This window comes from Xiphophorus hellerii, chromosome 22, assembly GCF_003331165.1.
Source record: "Xiphophorus hellerii strain 12219 chromosome 22, Xiphophorus_hellerii-4.1, whole genome shotgun sequence".
Classification (NCBI taxonomy): Eukaryota; Metazoa; Chordata; class Actinopteri; order Cyprinodontiformes; family Poeciliidae; genus Xiphophorus; species Xiphophorus hellerii.
Genome location: NC_045693.1, coordinates 4,695,732 through 4,711,688, shown reverse-complemented (window position 1 = coordinate 4,711,688; position 15,957 = coordinate 4,695,732). Strand labels below are relative to the sequence as shown.

General features: G+C 37.8%; 1 protein-coding gene across 1 annotated transcript in view; it reads left to right on the top strand.

The window, feature by feature from the left end:
- The first annotated feature begins 251 nt into the window (after window positions 1–251).
- The window catches only part of btaf1 (BTAF1 RNA polymerase II, B-TFIID transcription factor-associated), a 33,766-nt gene continuing 18,060 nt past the window's right edge, over window positions 252–15,957 (top strand). The window contains exons 1-18 of the mRNA XM_032553316.1: window positions 252–671; window positions 1,596–1,719; window positions 2,940–3,054; window positions 3,881–4,024; window positions 5,167–5,366; window positions 7,101–7,234; window positions 7,358–7,487; window positions 7,562–7,630; window positions 9,372–9,461; window positions 9,548–9,643; window positions 10,508–10,684; window positions 10,815–10,955; window positions 12,677–12,801; window positions 12,919–13,039; window positions 13,660–13,764; window positions 14,467–14,616; window positions 15,385–15,527; window positions 15,609–15,783. Of these exons, the coding sequence (XP_032409207.1) occupies window positions 652–671; window positions 1,596–1,719; window positions 2,940–3,054; window positions 3,881–4,024; window positions 5,167–5,366; window positions 7,101–7,234; window positions 7,358–7,487; window positions 7,562–7,630; window positions 9,372–9,461; window positions 9,548–9,643; window positions 10,508–10,684; window positions 10,815–10,955; window positions 12,677–12,801; window positions 12,919–13,039; window positions 13,660–13,764; window positions 14,467–14,616; window positions 15,385–15,527; window positions 15,609–15,783 (2,259 nt within the window). The 5' untranslated portion in view covers window positions 252–651. The remainder of the gene's footprint in view (window positions 672–1,595; window positions 1,720–2,939; window positions 3,055–3,880; window positions 4,025–5,166; window positions 5,367–7,100; window positions 7,235–7,357; window positions 7,488–7,561; window positions 7,631–9,371; window positions 9,462–9,547; window positions 9,644–10,507; window positions 10,685–10,814; window positions 10,956–12,676; window positions 12,802–12,918; window positions 13,040–13,659; window positions 13,765–14,466; window positions 14,617–15,384; window positions 15,528–15,608; window positions 15,784–15,957) is intronic.

Genomic DNA, 15,957 nt, shown 5'->3' with positions numbered 1-15,957 from the left:
TTAACGTAATTTTTATGTCATACAATGATGGCTATTTGTTATTATACATACACAAAAGCTGCTGACGCAGTTTTGTAGCGAATGCATGCGTGGAGAGTGGAAATGTACACGGTGCTCCACGCTTAGGAAGAAAAAAGTATGAAGCGTTTTCTTTCTCTTTTTGACATATATTCTTTTCTTCTTTTAACACGCATTCTGATTGGCTCTCCCAAACGCTTGTAGCCAATCAGCCCTCGCCTGCCATGGAGGAAGGAATAAATGCAAGATGGCTCCTCATATAAAAACAGTCTTCTTGGTTGCCCTCATCGTGCAACAAAATAACTCTCTAATCCTTATTAGGTTAAAATATTTATCCGCGACGAGTTCTGAAGGATAAACTGAGCTTTAGCGTGGTGACATTAGGCTCTATTTTGTGGAAATATATAGTATAAGGACATCAGGAACGGATTTGAAGACATGGTTGTGAGAGCTCGGAATCTTCGTGGACCGTTGGGCTGCTGAGGATCACACAGCCCCGGCAGGGCCTTAGTTAGCAGCTAGCAGCTAACTAGCTAATGACTTCGCCCACTATTCTCTGCCGTTTTGGAACCCTCAAAGAAAAGAAGGAATACAACCAATGCTGAATGTGGGAAGTTGAAGCTCCTGTAACACATGATCATGGCTGTATCAAGGCAAGTTGTCCCTGTACCGTCTCGGTTCTGTTCGACCGAGTTTTCTTAACAATTAGCTAGCTGGTGTGCTAACTCTTGCTAGCTTTAAATTGGCAGCGGAATAGCGTGGCGATGGCCGACTAAACCGGGACTCTTGTTACCTCAATTTGGTTCCAAACGATTTGATCACTTTATTGAAGTTCACAACTGCTGGCAGACGTTTATTGGACTTGATTTTTATCCTGACTTGGGTTTATGTTGTTTAGTATTACATAAACGGTTATTATGAAGTTGGGTGATTAAATGGGATTTGCAAACGCTCATTAATTAATTTATCCCCATGTTTGTAACCGAAGGGTTGTTATACGACCTATTAAAAACTAATCTAAGCCCATTAAATGGTGACCTTGTGTTACAGTTGCCTAACTTGTTCTGGTTTAAGTGTTCATCTCTTTGTTTAGTTTATTTTTTTAATTGTACTCCTTTGCATATGACAGAAGTAAAAGTATGTACCTATAGAAAACGATATGTGCACTGTGGCGCAGCAAAGCTGTTATAACCTGTTTAAATCCACTTTGTTACTGCTGTGCATGTGCAGTAGTATGTGTGCTGGCAGCATTTCTAAAAGCATTGCATGTTTAAACAACCTATATCTGAAAAAACAGTATTATAACTCTTGAAAAGGATAATACATGTAATTTTACTAAAACTGTAACCTGCAACATTAAAATAAAAATCTGTTTTAGGAAGTAATAATCGCCAGGGAAGTATGAATCGGTGGTTAGATTTTATCTTGAATTTATGACGATTTATCAAAGAAAAAATAAAAAATATAGAAAAGCACAAAGAAAAAAGTGAAGCCACAAACTCGCTGATGGCAACATGCATGTTTGTAGCCTTTAACGGTTTATTGATCTGGATTCTTATCTTGCTAACTTCTCCTAGACTTGACCGTTTGTTTATCTTGCTCGACACTGGAACCACACCAGTAACCAGGAAAGCAGCAGCCCAGCAGCTTGGAGAAGTGGTGAAACTTCACCCACATGAACTCAACAACCTCCTGTCAAAGGTGAGGATTTGCTAGTTTTGTTGTTGTTGTTCTAACATTGTTTCAAACACAAGTTCATACGTAGATAAACTGGTAATCTGGTGACTACAGGATGTGTTTTCTATATTGTGCAATCCTCCTGAGCAGATTAGAGTTTTTGCCATCATCTCTCCTTGGCTCATGTAATTACAGTTCCTTGTGAAAGTATCAGTATGACTTGAACTTATTCATATTTTTGTCATGTTGCAATCACAAACTGCACTAAGATTTTAGGAATAGACCAACGCAAAGTAGAGGATAGTTGTAGTGGAAGAAGAGGGGGGGTACATTGCTAAAAAAATAAATGACAAAAGCAAATTGAGAAAGTGTCAGGTTTGTATATGTAGATCTTAAAATTGTTGCCCATCAACAGCTAATGCTCAGACCACTTGGATTTAGAGCATCTGTAATCATCAGTTTTTCAAATTTTGCAATAGTTTCTCAATTTTCAGCACTTCAACTAAATTTGATGCTAAGAAAAATATTCAATAGCATTTTCTGTAACATTTTTTAAAGGCTTACTAGCAAAAAACATGCAGTATTACAATATGACAATATTTTTTAGCTTATATGCAATTTAAAAATATCACTTTCCTGCCTGTTTGTCAAAACAGGAAACAAACGCTGGATGTGTCTTGGTAGGTTTTTATTTGTCCAGTATGTCCATCTTTAGGTAATGGAGTGAGCTTTTCAAAATGTTATATTTAGTTTTATAACCTAATTCTGCTTTAAGCTGCTTCACAAGTTTATCCTTAAGCAGTCTGCTGTGTTTCCCGGTCTTCATGATGCTGTTTGTTCACTAATGTTCTCAAACAAACCACTAAAGTCTCTGCAGAAAAGCCGGATGTATCCAGAGATTAAATTACACTCACTTACTGATTAGGTAACTTCTGGAGATGATTGGTTGCACAAACTTTTATTTTGTGGTCTCAGGATGAGGGCGGGCAGAAAGCAAACGCCACATTTTTTAAACTTTTTATTTCAATTACCAATATGTAATTTTGATTCCATTTTGTAATTATGCACCACTTTTTAAAGTGCTTCTTATTGCGATTGATGCGAATATGTTGGCTAACAAGCAAAAATCCAAATATAATAGATTTGAATCTGTAAAAAAATAAACGTGTGGTATGAAAACTTTAGCGAGACACTGTACATGCTCTTTATGTTTGTACTAAATTAATTTAAATTATCGTCCCGAGGTGCTTACCTATCTACGGAGTCCCAGCTGGGACACTCGAATTGCAGCCGGCCAAGCCGTGGAGGCCATTGTGAAAAATATTCCTGAGTGGAACCCTGCTCCGAAGCCAAAGGAAGGTGAGAATTCAACCATATGATTGAGAATAACACAATTTGATTTTCATACACATAGTTAATGCATATGTCATGGCAACCAATGGTGTAGTTGGAAAATGGTGGTGCAGCACTTCAGCCAGCTTGTTGAACAAATTTAATTTGTTTGAGTGTCTTATGTGGCCCTCTAAACTCCAAATTACATCAATAACTCCCTCCAGTTTTTCGCAAATCTGCATAACTCAAACAAAATCAACAGATTCTCACATTTTTACTGATTTTTTAAAATTTTACTGCAAATTTCTCTCAAAATTGGCTAAAAACATTTAGTCTAAGTAACCGCTGCCTCAACCTCACTTGATGTCAAGTCATAGTCTGTGATCGATACGGCAATTAATAAAAAGTCATGTTTAATATCACACATTAGCACAGATATTCTTTACAAATATTTCTAAATTAACATCGCAAAATCTGTGATTTTGATTGCAAAAAAGTAAAAAAATAATCACAAAATACCAGATGAACTGACCAGTGAAAAGATGTTCAATTATATCATTTAATTTAAAGAAACATTTACCGAATGCTGAAACAAACAGCTATTTATTGGTATTTTAACAGTTTAGTGGGTTTTATCAATACATTCTGGCACAACTGGCCCTTTATGAACATTCAGATTTTTGATTTGGCCCAAAATGAAAATGAGTTCGACACCCCTGCTATACGACATGAGTTGTAACAAAGATGCCAAACCGTTTGTCATTTCTAAAGCGTTAATCTAAACATTTCCAGGTGATAATGAAGCAGTTGGGGAAAAAATGAAGTCGTTTCTGGATTCTTTGCTTTCCTCTAGAGTCCCGTGAAAACCTGTCCCCGGAGGACTCGTCCTGTGACCGGTTGAATTTTTACCATTTTGACATCTCCCGCCTGCTCAGGCATGGAGCGTCGCTGCTCGGATCCGCAGGAGCCGAGTTTGAGTTGCAGGAAGACAAAACTGGTTTGTACAGACATGTTGGTAACTGCTTTGAGTTTCATGTGTGGTTTCCATCTTGATTTTCCTTTCCTAAAACCGTACCTGTCCAGTTTTTCTTTTTTCAATCTTAATTTTAAAGGTTTGCTTTCTGAAATGTGACACCACTTCTGTAGAGAAAACGATCATGTTATCTGTCAGTGACCAACCAGGCCACTCTGCTGCATTTGAATGTGATTTGAATAGGAAAAGCTGACCTTATCTCATACAGGACATTTTACTTTCGGTCTTCTTGTCTGCTGGTCGTTTCATTTTTATATTTGAATTTTTTTAATGCGTTCTGTTTGACAGTGTCACTCAATTGTTTGAACCTCAACAGATTTATCTTCAAGTGGAGCATTATAGCTTTTGCTATGATTCAGCAGTGCTCCATTAATACAAAGATCATGATTTATTATAAAACAATTTATGATTTTTATATTTACACATTGCCTAAAAAGTTTTGTGTTCCTGTCACAATGACCAATTTTGTTAGACGATGAATTGTTCCAGAAATTATTGGAATAAACAATAAAATTGTCATTTTTTGATAATTTTCAAGCAATATATTCATAATGACATAAAAATATAAGTTAATCCTCTTCTCTCTCTTTAATTTTGCACACAACACTGGAACTGGAAGATATTTGAAATAAAACACAACAACCAAAAAAAAATAAAAACCGTCAACAGAAACCATAAAAAATGATTATGATGTCTCTAAACAAAATTACAATCAAAGAATATTAATCATCAGAATGGAAATGATCAAGCACATTTTTATCACGTAATTAATTGCGTATTGTTACAGGCTTAATTTAAATGTGTATTTATATATTTTTTTTCTTCAAACTATTGATTTTCATTCGAAGCTTTTGTCAACATGTTAAATTTAAACTTTAAGTAAATGAAATAATAATAAAAGATGCTCTGTAATTGGGGGGTGAGATAAAGTTGGGGGAAAGGTTTAAAAAAGGAGAGAAGAGTTTAATTTTGTTCAGTTATCTGCCGTTTTCTTTGGATCATATTTCCTGTAGAAAACCTTCAGGTAGACATTAACTGTATCCATGGTGTTCCTTCTGAATGATCCATTGTTCACACACCAACAGTCTCATTTTAAAATCTGTCAGGTGAGATGGATCCTAAGGAACGTCTGGCTCGTCAGAGGAAGCTGCTCCAGAAGAAGCTGGGTCTGGATATGGGAGCTGCTATAGGAATGGACACAGACGAGCTGTTCAACGACGAGGACCTGGACTATTCCTGCCATCCCAGCGGCTTTAAAGCCCAAGGATTCAGAGCTACAGCTGGCTGCAGCTCCCGCAACCACGTGGTGAGTGTTTGGGTCAAATGTAGATCATTTGACCTATTTGGAACTTTCACATAGAATGATTTTTAATTATTTTATTTGTAGGTCAACTACACTGCAGTATATAGTGTTAATTCTGCAGTGAGTTCTTAATAAAACTGTCTTGGAGTTTTATTAAGCCATCTTCTTAATGGCTCAGAACAAAAATTGGTTTTTGGAAAATGATGGTACCTCAGCTTAATTCTGCATTCACAACAAACTCGTTTTATGTGTCAAAAACCATCTGACACTTCAAGTTCGACGCGTGTGCACTTTGAAGACAGACGCTCGGCATTTTGCTCTAGACGCGTCAAAAACTCTCTAGGCGGGTGTTGAGAAGAGACTCCTTTGCATACGTGTCCCTCAAACTCTTCCACCGTCTCCTGAAAATTTTGTCTAAATAAATAGACATTTATTTAGACAAAATTTTCAATAGACATTTAACGTGACTCAACGTTTTTGCTGGATGGATTTGGATAGCTCAAATGAGGGGAAATATTTTCAAATAGCAAGTTATAAGTTGACATTCCAACTTCCTTCGCTGATCCTCTTCCAAGCAAGGTCTTTTCTATTCCTGTCCCTGTAGTATAACTTGATTGGTCGTAGATTATAGGACAAGAGGAAACAGCGACAATTGGTTTGTCCTCCATAGATTTTTTGTTGTTGTTGTTTTGTCTGAGATCCCGTCGGAAAATGCACTGCTAGGCCACATAGCAGATTTTTTCCGATTTGTTGATGCTCTGCGTTGAGCAGCGAAAGTTCAGATTTTCCACAGCGCTAGGCGCTCAAAATGTGACGCGCCTCCACATAGACTTTGAGTGTAAACCAAATGCGCCTGATGCTGAAAACGCGTTTGGTGTGAACGTACCCTAATTGTGATACCATTGCTGAAAATTGCTGTAACAGTAATGATTATAATTGACTCAAATTTCTCCAGAAACTTGGCTTTATGTTTTTTATTACACAATGTCTTCTACGTTGAGGGCATTTGGTTTCCATCCAACCGGCCAAATATATTACTGATATGCAAAGCAGCAATACTTGACACTGGAAATAGCCTACAAAATGTTCTTTTCAAGCTGCTCTTTAAGGTTGAGATATTTTACTTTGTGTGACAGCTCTGTTTTGTGGGATGTTTTTTCTATTTGAAGTATATTCTTAAATTTTTTTGAGTGCATGTGATGATTTTGCCATCACAGTGCATTTTTTCTAATGTTATGTGGTGCTAATTTGCATATTATCAAAGTTAATCTTTACCAGCTGTTTCTATATTTACTCATTATTTACTTTGTCACACATGATGAAAATATAGTAGACTTCTTGTATCCGCAGAAGTTGGGGACCACAACTCTCCATGAATAGCTTAAATCTGTCTAATTTAATAATGTTTTTTTCAAATAATTTTGATTTTCTTTACAAAAAATCCATGAATAGTTTTCAGTAAAGAATTTGGAGTTGCAATTAAGAGAAAAAAGCAGGTGTCTTTTAAACTTGGTCATCATTACCAGCATTTTTTAGTTTTGTAGAGGAGCAACATAAACATTAAACCACCCATAATATCAGTGGCACATAATTCAGTTGTCTCAGCTATTTTACCGTTTAGATTGTAGAGGATACAGATAAAACAGTCTTGAAATCATTGTTTTTTCTTTTATTGTTTCCTGCTTATGCTCTAACATCCAGTAATTTTTTTTGTTTTGTTTTCTTTGGGGGTTTCAGACTATTCAAGCTGCTGAATTGATTGACTCGGAGTTCCGGCCCGGCATGAGCAGCCGTCAGAAGAACAAAGCCAAAAGACTGGCTAAACTCGTGGCAAAACAAAAATCCAGAGACGTGGATCCTAACGAGAAGAGGTGGGATTAGCCGCGCATTCATGCTTCTTTTCTGTTGATCCACAACACAACTCTGTGGGTTTATTTTATTTAAGATTTTACCCAGCTTGTGTTAAGTGTCTGCACTATTTTATTCAATGTTAGCAATGACAGCATAGAAGGTGAACCTGAGGAGAAACGGAGGAAAACAACCAACGTCGTAATCGACCAGCCGGCAACAGAACATAAGGTCTTAATTGACAACGTTCCAGACAACTCCAGTCTTTTAGAGGAGGTATGAAATTATAAATAAACATGTTTATGAATCCTAATTCTTTACTCTAAATGTGACGTTTAAATACTTTTCAGTCACACGAGTGGCCGTTGGAGAGCTTCTGTGAAGAGCTTTGTAACGACCTCTTCAACCCATCATGGGAGGTAAGATAACTTTTTTGATTCCCCTAAACAAGTTTTAACATCTAGAAAGTTACAGTTTCTGAACTTCAATATGTTATGTGTGGTAAAAATGGTCACCTTGAAGGAAAGTGATGCGGTGTTTTCTCATTTGTTTGTGCATTTATATTTAGTTTCCTTTACTCTAATTAAAATAGAACCAGTTATCTGCAACCTTTTGGAGAATATCAGTGAATAAACAGCAGTATGAAAACATCAGATGAGAGCAAAATCAAAGTTTTTCAGCTTCATTAAAACTTGCATTGTAAAACATGTTTCTTTGTTTTTCTTCAGAGTAGTTTAGTTCAGTGGTCCCCAAACTTTTTATCACCGTGGACCGGTCAAGGCTTGGCAGTTTTACTGCAGCCCAGGGGTGGGGGTGTTTAAATTTTTTGCGTTGATTTTCCCCTTAGGACAATATTAGAACTTTCCGAGTTCTAAGATTGTCGCTGGCTATAATCATCCTGCAGTTTGGTGTGTTACGTGGAATGTCGGGACCGCTCCGATCAAACATCTGGCATTTTCAACATGTTGATTGTCTTGACCCTTTTAATCTCAGCGTGAGGGGTTTTCCCTGACTGGGAGCGAGAAGCAACCTGTTGAATGTGACAGGTAGCCAGTTAGAAAGCCAAACCTGACATAATCACGGAGGGGAATCCCAAACAGCTGACATCGGGCAACTGAGAGCCTGGTTTAGTGCACAGTGCAGTTAAATAGAGCGGCTGCTTTTATCCAACGTTTTTCCTTTATGTTATGTCTTTTATCGCTTAAAATGAGTCCACAGACTATCACTGTTGCTTCTACATCGTCAGATATGTTTGATATTCTAAATTCATGTATGGTATGTTGGGAGTTTTACAGGATTTTCTTCTAGAATCGGGGTGTTCGTGAGTGGAATTGGTTCGTGTGTGGTGTGTTGCTCCTGCCGTGTGGCTGGACACACGAACCGACCGAACCTGTTGGACTTTTCAAACATTTTACTTTAATGAAAATTGTAACTCAGATAACGACAAATCAATGGGAGCCCTGAGCTTTCTTTCTGCAACGAGACGGTCCTATCTGAGAGTGATGAGACAATAACACCTGAAGTGTTGCTTGGTCTCTATGTGGCGAATCAGTTAGAAGCTTCATTCCCTCATTAGCGAAACCAGACGCCACATATCATGCAGAGCGGGCTTGGAATGTGGGAATCGCCTACGGGTCCGTGATTGTCCTGTCTCTTCTCGGCCTTTTCCCCTTCCCAAAGAATCCTTCTAAAGACATCTGATCTGTTTCTTACTCATTTTGCTGCTTGTGGGCTTAATGTTGGTGCGCAAGACGTAACCGAGAGAATCCGGTTAAAGGATTTTCAAAATAAAAGCCCCCCAAGACTCAGAAAATACATAAAAACTAAAATATTTAATTATTTCTTGTGCGGCCCGGTACCAATTGGTCCGCTGGCCGGGGCTTGGGGATGACTGGTTTAGTTGATGTCTGAATATTCTTTATATGGGACTACAGTTATCATTTTTTTTACATTTATACAAAAAGCCTTCACAAACATGGAGTGTCTCATAGATTCCCAAAATAAATGCACAAAATTGCGCAGCTGTAACAACAAAAAGAGGAACTGCAAGTAGTGTGAAAACTTTGAAAGATATTTTGGTAGAACTAAGATGAAAAATGTATTTCCAACATTAAATCTTTTGCGACTTTAAAATAAGAAGTTGTTTTATGTGGTTGTCAGGTTCGTCATGGTGCGGGCACAGGCCTCAGAGAAATCCTGAAGTCTCATGGTTCTGGTGGTGGGAAACTGGTTGGAAGCACTGCAGAACAGGTGAATTTTAATCAAACATGAAGCTTTTTTTTCTCCCTTCCAAACAGAAAGTGGTTACAATATTAGTGATTTTTGTTTTGGATCAGATGTCGCGACAGCATCAGGAGTGGATCGAGGATCTGGTCATCCGTCTCCTCTGTGTGTTTGCTTTGGACCGCTTTGGGGACTTCGTATCTGATGAGGTAATATTTTCAAGTTTCATACAGTATTCATGCCCTGCAAAAACAATAAATATTAGTTTTGATCTAGTTTGTAGTGCAAATTAGGCGTGTTGCTATGATAATTGCATGATCAACTAAAACGAGCTCAATAATTTCCATTTGCATGATTTATCGTTTTTCTCTTTTCTTTATTTCTACCAAAAACCGGATGATAAAGTCTTCATTCTGGTGCATTACATTTAACCAATGCCTTTTTGTGTACAGAGACTTCATAATTCAATTTATTTGTTATTTTGTTTATTTGGGATATTTAAAATGTCTTTCTGTTCCAGTGTTAAGTGTTCATTACAATTTAAAGTTTATGGAAAAATGAAATGGTGTTCTTGCATTTTCATTTTGCCGTTACCATTACAGTTCTTAAAATTGGTCTCAAAACAACAATATTGTCGTTTATCACAATAACTTCTGGGACAATTTATTGTCCAGCAAAATTTATTATGACAGGCATAGTGCAAATGTCTTAGTCCATTTGAAACAGTAACTTTCCAGCAAAATATAGGAGTGTATTTTAAATTTATAATTCCTTAATATTGACAAAAGAACAACTTGTTCCTTTAGTAGATTTTTCTACTTATAACATGTGAAAAATGTATTGTTATAAGTTCTGTCAGTGGAACTGGAACTTTTAAAAAAAGAAATATTAGGGAATTATTTACTTAAATCAAGCTTTTATGTCTTGTTAAAAAGTTAGTTTTGTCTCGTTTCAAGTGTATTAATTTATTTTCTCTAGAAACTAGACCAACATATCTTGGTAAGATGTTTTTGCAGTGCACACCTGCTGACATGCAGCACGTCGTGTTTGTTTGTTTTGGTGTGTTTGGGCAGGTGGTGGCTCCTGTCAGAGAGACGTGTGCCCAGACGCTCGGTGTCTCTCTTCTTCACATGAGTGAAAACAGCGTTGCCATGACGGTGGACGTCCTGCTGAAGCTGCTGAAGGAGGACCAATGGGAGGTCCGGCATGGAGGCCTGTTGGGGATCAAATATGCCTTGGCTGTCCGACAGGTAAGAAAGCTTTTTTTATTTTCTGTAATTCCTGTAATTCCTTTGCAAGTGCATAACATATGAATCTACTAGCAGACATTCTGTTTTCATACCTTTTTATATTCTGTTCTGTTTCTCCTTGTGTTTCCAGGACCTGATCTCCGTCCTGCTTCCCCGGGTGCTGCCTGCAATAACAGAAGGTCTGCAGGACCTGGATGATGATGTCAGGGCGGTGGCTGCTGCTGCTCTCATCCCAGTGGTGGAAGGGTTGGTCCAGCTTCTGCCCAACAAGGTAGTCCTCTTGCCTGCAGTTGTACAAGCAGAGAAAAACTACAAATCACCTCATTCCTCTGCAGACTGCATCCCCTTGTTGTTTACAAGTGTGTAAAAATTTGATTGATTTCTAAATTTAGGAATCATTTGAGCATTGAATAGTTATTCACACCATATTCCTGGATGCAAGCTATAGATGTGATGGAATCTTAAGTCCTTTAATTTTAGATATTCAGTCTTTAACTTCAGTAATTAACTCGGCATGCTCGTAAATTTGAGCAGACGTCCTTTTAGCTGTAAAGCCATTAATTTAGAGCTGTTGGGTTATAATTGCGAATGCAGAATTGCACTATTTCTGTAGTGTATCTTTTCCAGTAGTGATGCCTGAAAGAGATGAAACAGCTCTTGCACAACTGGTCCATCTGTTGTTTATTCTCTAAAATCAGGTTTATACACTTTCTGTCCAAAAGTGAGGAAAGTTTGAGGTTTCTCCACAACAGAGAAGTATTAAGCAGCTGCACTAAAAATAGACCCAATCAAAAAAACTAAACCAAGACTTAACATTTAGTCAGGAAGTCCAAAGAACTCTTTTTGACCAAAAATAGGGATGTTGTTGCAAGAAGTTTGACACCAATGTAAAAGTACATGAAGAAATAAATTGTCAAAGTGAAGCAGGTACAAGTTCCCGTTTAAAAATAGGAGTGTTCGAAAGAAAAAAAAACTCAGCTTTAATGTACTCATAATGCCTCGTTCACATTGCAAGATTTTAAGGTTGTTGATTTTCAAACCAAATCGTGTATATATTATATATATATAACAGGTTTGACCGTACAGTTTGTGGTGATGAGCCACACGGCAAAGATGAAAAACGCGGGCCGATATTCAAATGTCAGACTGGAAATCTCATAAAACTTCTCAGGATCAAACACGAGTTCATAGTAAACAAACATGTCTGACGAGGAAGAAGCGATGGCTTGTTGTCTATTTTTAACTGAGGGGAAAACAAAAGAAGTCTGACGTCTGACCGACTTTCTGGTTTGCCTTGGCAGTCGTCTGTGATTTATATTCCCCTCTATGTTTCCGTTTCGCTTTCTTTCCACCTGCTGTGATACCAAAACAATCTAACATGCTGTATAAATATCTCTAATTTGCTTGAGTCGCCCTTTTACCAAATACTGTTTTACTCTTGAGTAATTTTCTTGAAGGGCTATTTATTACTTTTACTTGAGTAAAAATGCGTTAAAGTAGAGCTACTCTTACTTGAGTACAGTTTTTGGTCCTTTTCCCACCTCTGCTCTTAACACTAGAGCTATCATGACAATCAAAACATCCTTAAGATTGTCATTAGTGGAAAATCTGGTCCAAAATCTTCGTCATTATCTTGCTGTGTGGACCAGGCATAAGAAATATCACCATTAAGAATGCTAAAAAGCGAAGTTTGCACATTTTTCTCATTTAAGACATTTTCATCCCAGTTGAACTTTCAGCTTTTATCCAACCAAATTCCAAATATGTGTAGGACCTACTTCATGGTAGAAAGGCTAACACTGATGGAGAAGCAAGTCTAAGCCATAAAATGACACCATCATCATCCTGGCTCAGAGCAGAGCGTCGTCTGAATAAAGCTGCACTTCACCTGCAGCCATTTGTCCCAACAGGGTCTTGAGCTGAAGGCATTGGTAGCATTAATCTTTGTGATGTTTGTTCTGCTGGTTTTGATGCAACGCTGCTGTCATGCAGGTTCCTTTTATTGTAAACACACTATGGGACGCACTCCTGGACCTGGACGACCTCACCGCTTCCACCAACAGCATTATGACGCTGCTGTCTTTGCTGCTGACCTTTCCTCACGTTCGGCAATGCAGGTCAGGTTCTCATATTGGCATCTCAAATACAGCTGAATATTGGCTTGTGATCACAGTTCATCCCTTCCTGCATAGTTTATATTAAAACAGTCTTATTATTTTCTGTTTTTGCTGTAGCATGGAGCAGTCACTGACTGTCCTGGTTCCTCGAGTTTGGCCGTTTTTAAGACACACCATATCATCCGTAAGAAAGGCTGCGCTGGAAACGCTCTACACACTGCTGTCTAAAGCTGATGAGGCAAGTTCATCTACTAATTATCAGAACTAGAGCTGAAATTATTGATCATGACGGATCGATTAATCGTTAACTGGAACATGCAGACTAAAGAAAGCCATGTGCTAAAGTGGAAACCTACCAGAGCAGTAATTAAACCAAAACTATACAAAAAATATATAAAATTTGCATTTAAGATAAAAAAAATAAAAAAATAAATCTGTAAATATTTTCTACCCAGACTTACTGTATGATTATTTTTTTGTTTAGCTGCAGGTGCTTTCTTTGCTACAAATGACTAAGCATGCTTTGAATTAATGATATGTTGCTGCATTTTAGGCAATAAAATGTTTAATATCTTTAAAGGAATAATTTCAGAAATTGCTTGTTTATGGTAATGTATAAAAACAGCTTACGTGGTTAAATAAAAAATCTGCAAACTTTGCCAATTATTTTTATCGGATTAATCTACTATTCTACCAATTAACTCATTAATTGGTAGAATAATTTATTAATGAAATTTCTAGTTCAGCCCTAATCAGAACCAGGGATATAAATGTAAAACAGCACACTGGAGATAAAGTACAATGATTTGATGAGTTATTGATAATTTTTGCATTATTATTTTTTTTCTTTCCGTTCAGAGTTGTGCGGTTTGGATAAATCCCATTTTACAAGATATGTTGCGGCACATCTTCCAGTCCTGTATACTGGAGAGCAACGACGAAATACTGGAGCTCATTCAGAAGGTTAGTTGTAAAAGCTAAAGACGTACTCTTCTTTTTAGAAAAGAAATATATTTGCTAACATGTGCAATGATAATTTTTCAATTCCCCTGTTTTCCCTTCCAATCCATACTGATCAAAATTGAAGCTGGTATCGGCGATACCGATCCAATACTTTGTGCAAAACCTCTTAATTTGCCTGTAAACCTCACAACACCTCTGAATTATCTGGTAAATTCAAACAATCGCCCAACGACAACATTCTATTGATTTCAGTTAATAAAAACTAGATGATCTCAATATTTCATCCGCTGTTGTTCAAAGCAACCAGGAGAGGATAAAAAGGTAAGAAGCTCCAACGCGCGTCATGCTGTTGTTGCCGTCATTGTTGTTTGTTCAGTAAAAACTGAACACAAAATGTCCAGCAAAGACATCTGATCACTCAGTTTTGATCACTACATAATATTTTGGTTCTACTCTCTCAATTTCATCTGCCATTGTACAAGAGAGCGGAAACAGAAAACAACGGCTCGTCCCAACGCGCATCTAGATTGATTTCGAAGTGCACAAGCTTCCAACTTGAAGCCTCAGACGCGTTTTTGATTCGCGAAACGCGTTCGGTGTGAACGCAGCATTAAATATTGAAAGTACTGATACTTGAATTTGAGAATCGATCTTGGAGCACAAAGGTTTGGTTCTGGAAGTACCAATATTTCACCTCTGCAGGTGTGGATGGAGCTGCTGTCTCAGGTCCCCCAGCAGTTCGTGGTGGCAGCCAGCTGTCCTTGGATGGGCGCCTGGCTCTGCCTGATGATGCAGGCCTCTCACATTCCCATAGACCTGAACATGCTGCTGGAGGTGAAGGCCCGCTCCAAGGTAACTCGCTTTTCTGTTTACTTTTTATCTGCACAGCTCTCCTTCCATCCGTCTCCTACACATAGCTGTGGGCGGACGTGATTAATTTCTTGTATTGGATATTTGGGAGAGACACAGTTTCTAGCCATTTCTAAAAAATCAGATGATGGTGATTTATTTATCGGGACTAAAGTTAATATGTTTGACCTGAAGGTGCAGCAATAAACTTCAGTGGTTGCTAGGTGACAAACAAATTACTTGAATTCAATGGGAAATGTGGTCTGTGTATTCAAACCAAGGAGCTACCGGTTTAAAGAAGCGTTAAAGTTATTCCAGCTGGTCTGAAAACATCAATTTTTGTAATGTTCATAGAGGTGTGTGTGTATACATATATTTTTTTCATTTATAATTAGTTTTTGTGTGCGTGTGGAGTAATTCAACAACATAACTTCAATCTTACTACTAGAGCTAATGTTAGAAATACTCTTACCTATAAATGAATCGATTGCATTAATCAAGAATCTGAAAGTAGACTGAAGATTTACTGATAAATTACTTATAAATAGGATATTATAACTGTACCCCCTCCTTTAAATGTCTATTTATTTTAGTTATTTTATATAATGTTGTAAATTAGAACATTGAGTAAACTTTGAAAATACACATCTTTTTTTTTTAAATCATAAGTTTATGCTTCTGAAAGTTCATACTCAACATTTGTGGCCACTTCCTGATGTAATTTTTATTTACTCTGTAAGGTAAAGTTGTGTATATATATTCATACTTCAGGATAAGACTGGAGCAAAGGCTCGGCTAGGAAACAATCAAGTGAAGGAAACGGTCCAGCAGTACATAGCCGGGGCTGAGACTCTATCAGACGATTCGTTGACGAGGGATTACGTTGTGATTCGTGCCAGACTCATGGCCGCCAGGTACATTTTAAAAGCTTTATTTGGATCAGCAGATTGACTTTTGACTATTTCTTCTGAGAGTTATTTATTTGTTCTATTTAGGTTGCTGGGAGCTCTGTGTAGGTGCATCTGTGACCCTCAGCTTAATGCTGCATCCCAGGAGATCCGGCCAGCCGAGTCTTTGGGCCAGCTGTTGCTCTTCCATCTCAACTCCAAATCAGCCTTGCAACGGATAGCCGTGGCTCTGGTTCTCTGTGAGTGGGCTGCACTGCAGAAGGTAAATGTCCAGCGTTTCAGAGCAGCTGCAGCTGATTCAGAACGCTGCTGCTGGCGTTCTGACTAAAACCAGGAACATAGAGCACATCTTGCCAATTCTTAAGTCCTTCCTCCGGCTCCCAGTAGCTCAGAGAACACACTTTAAAATACTGTTTTTATAAATCACTGCTCGGGT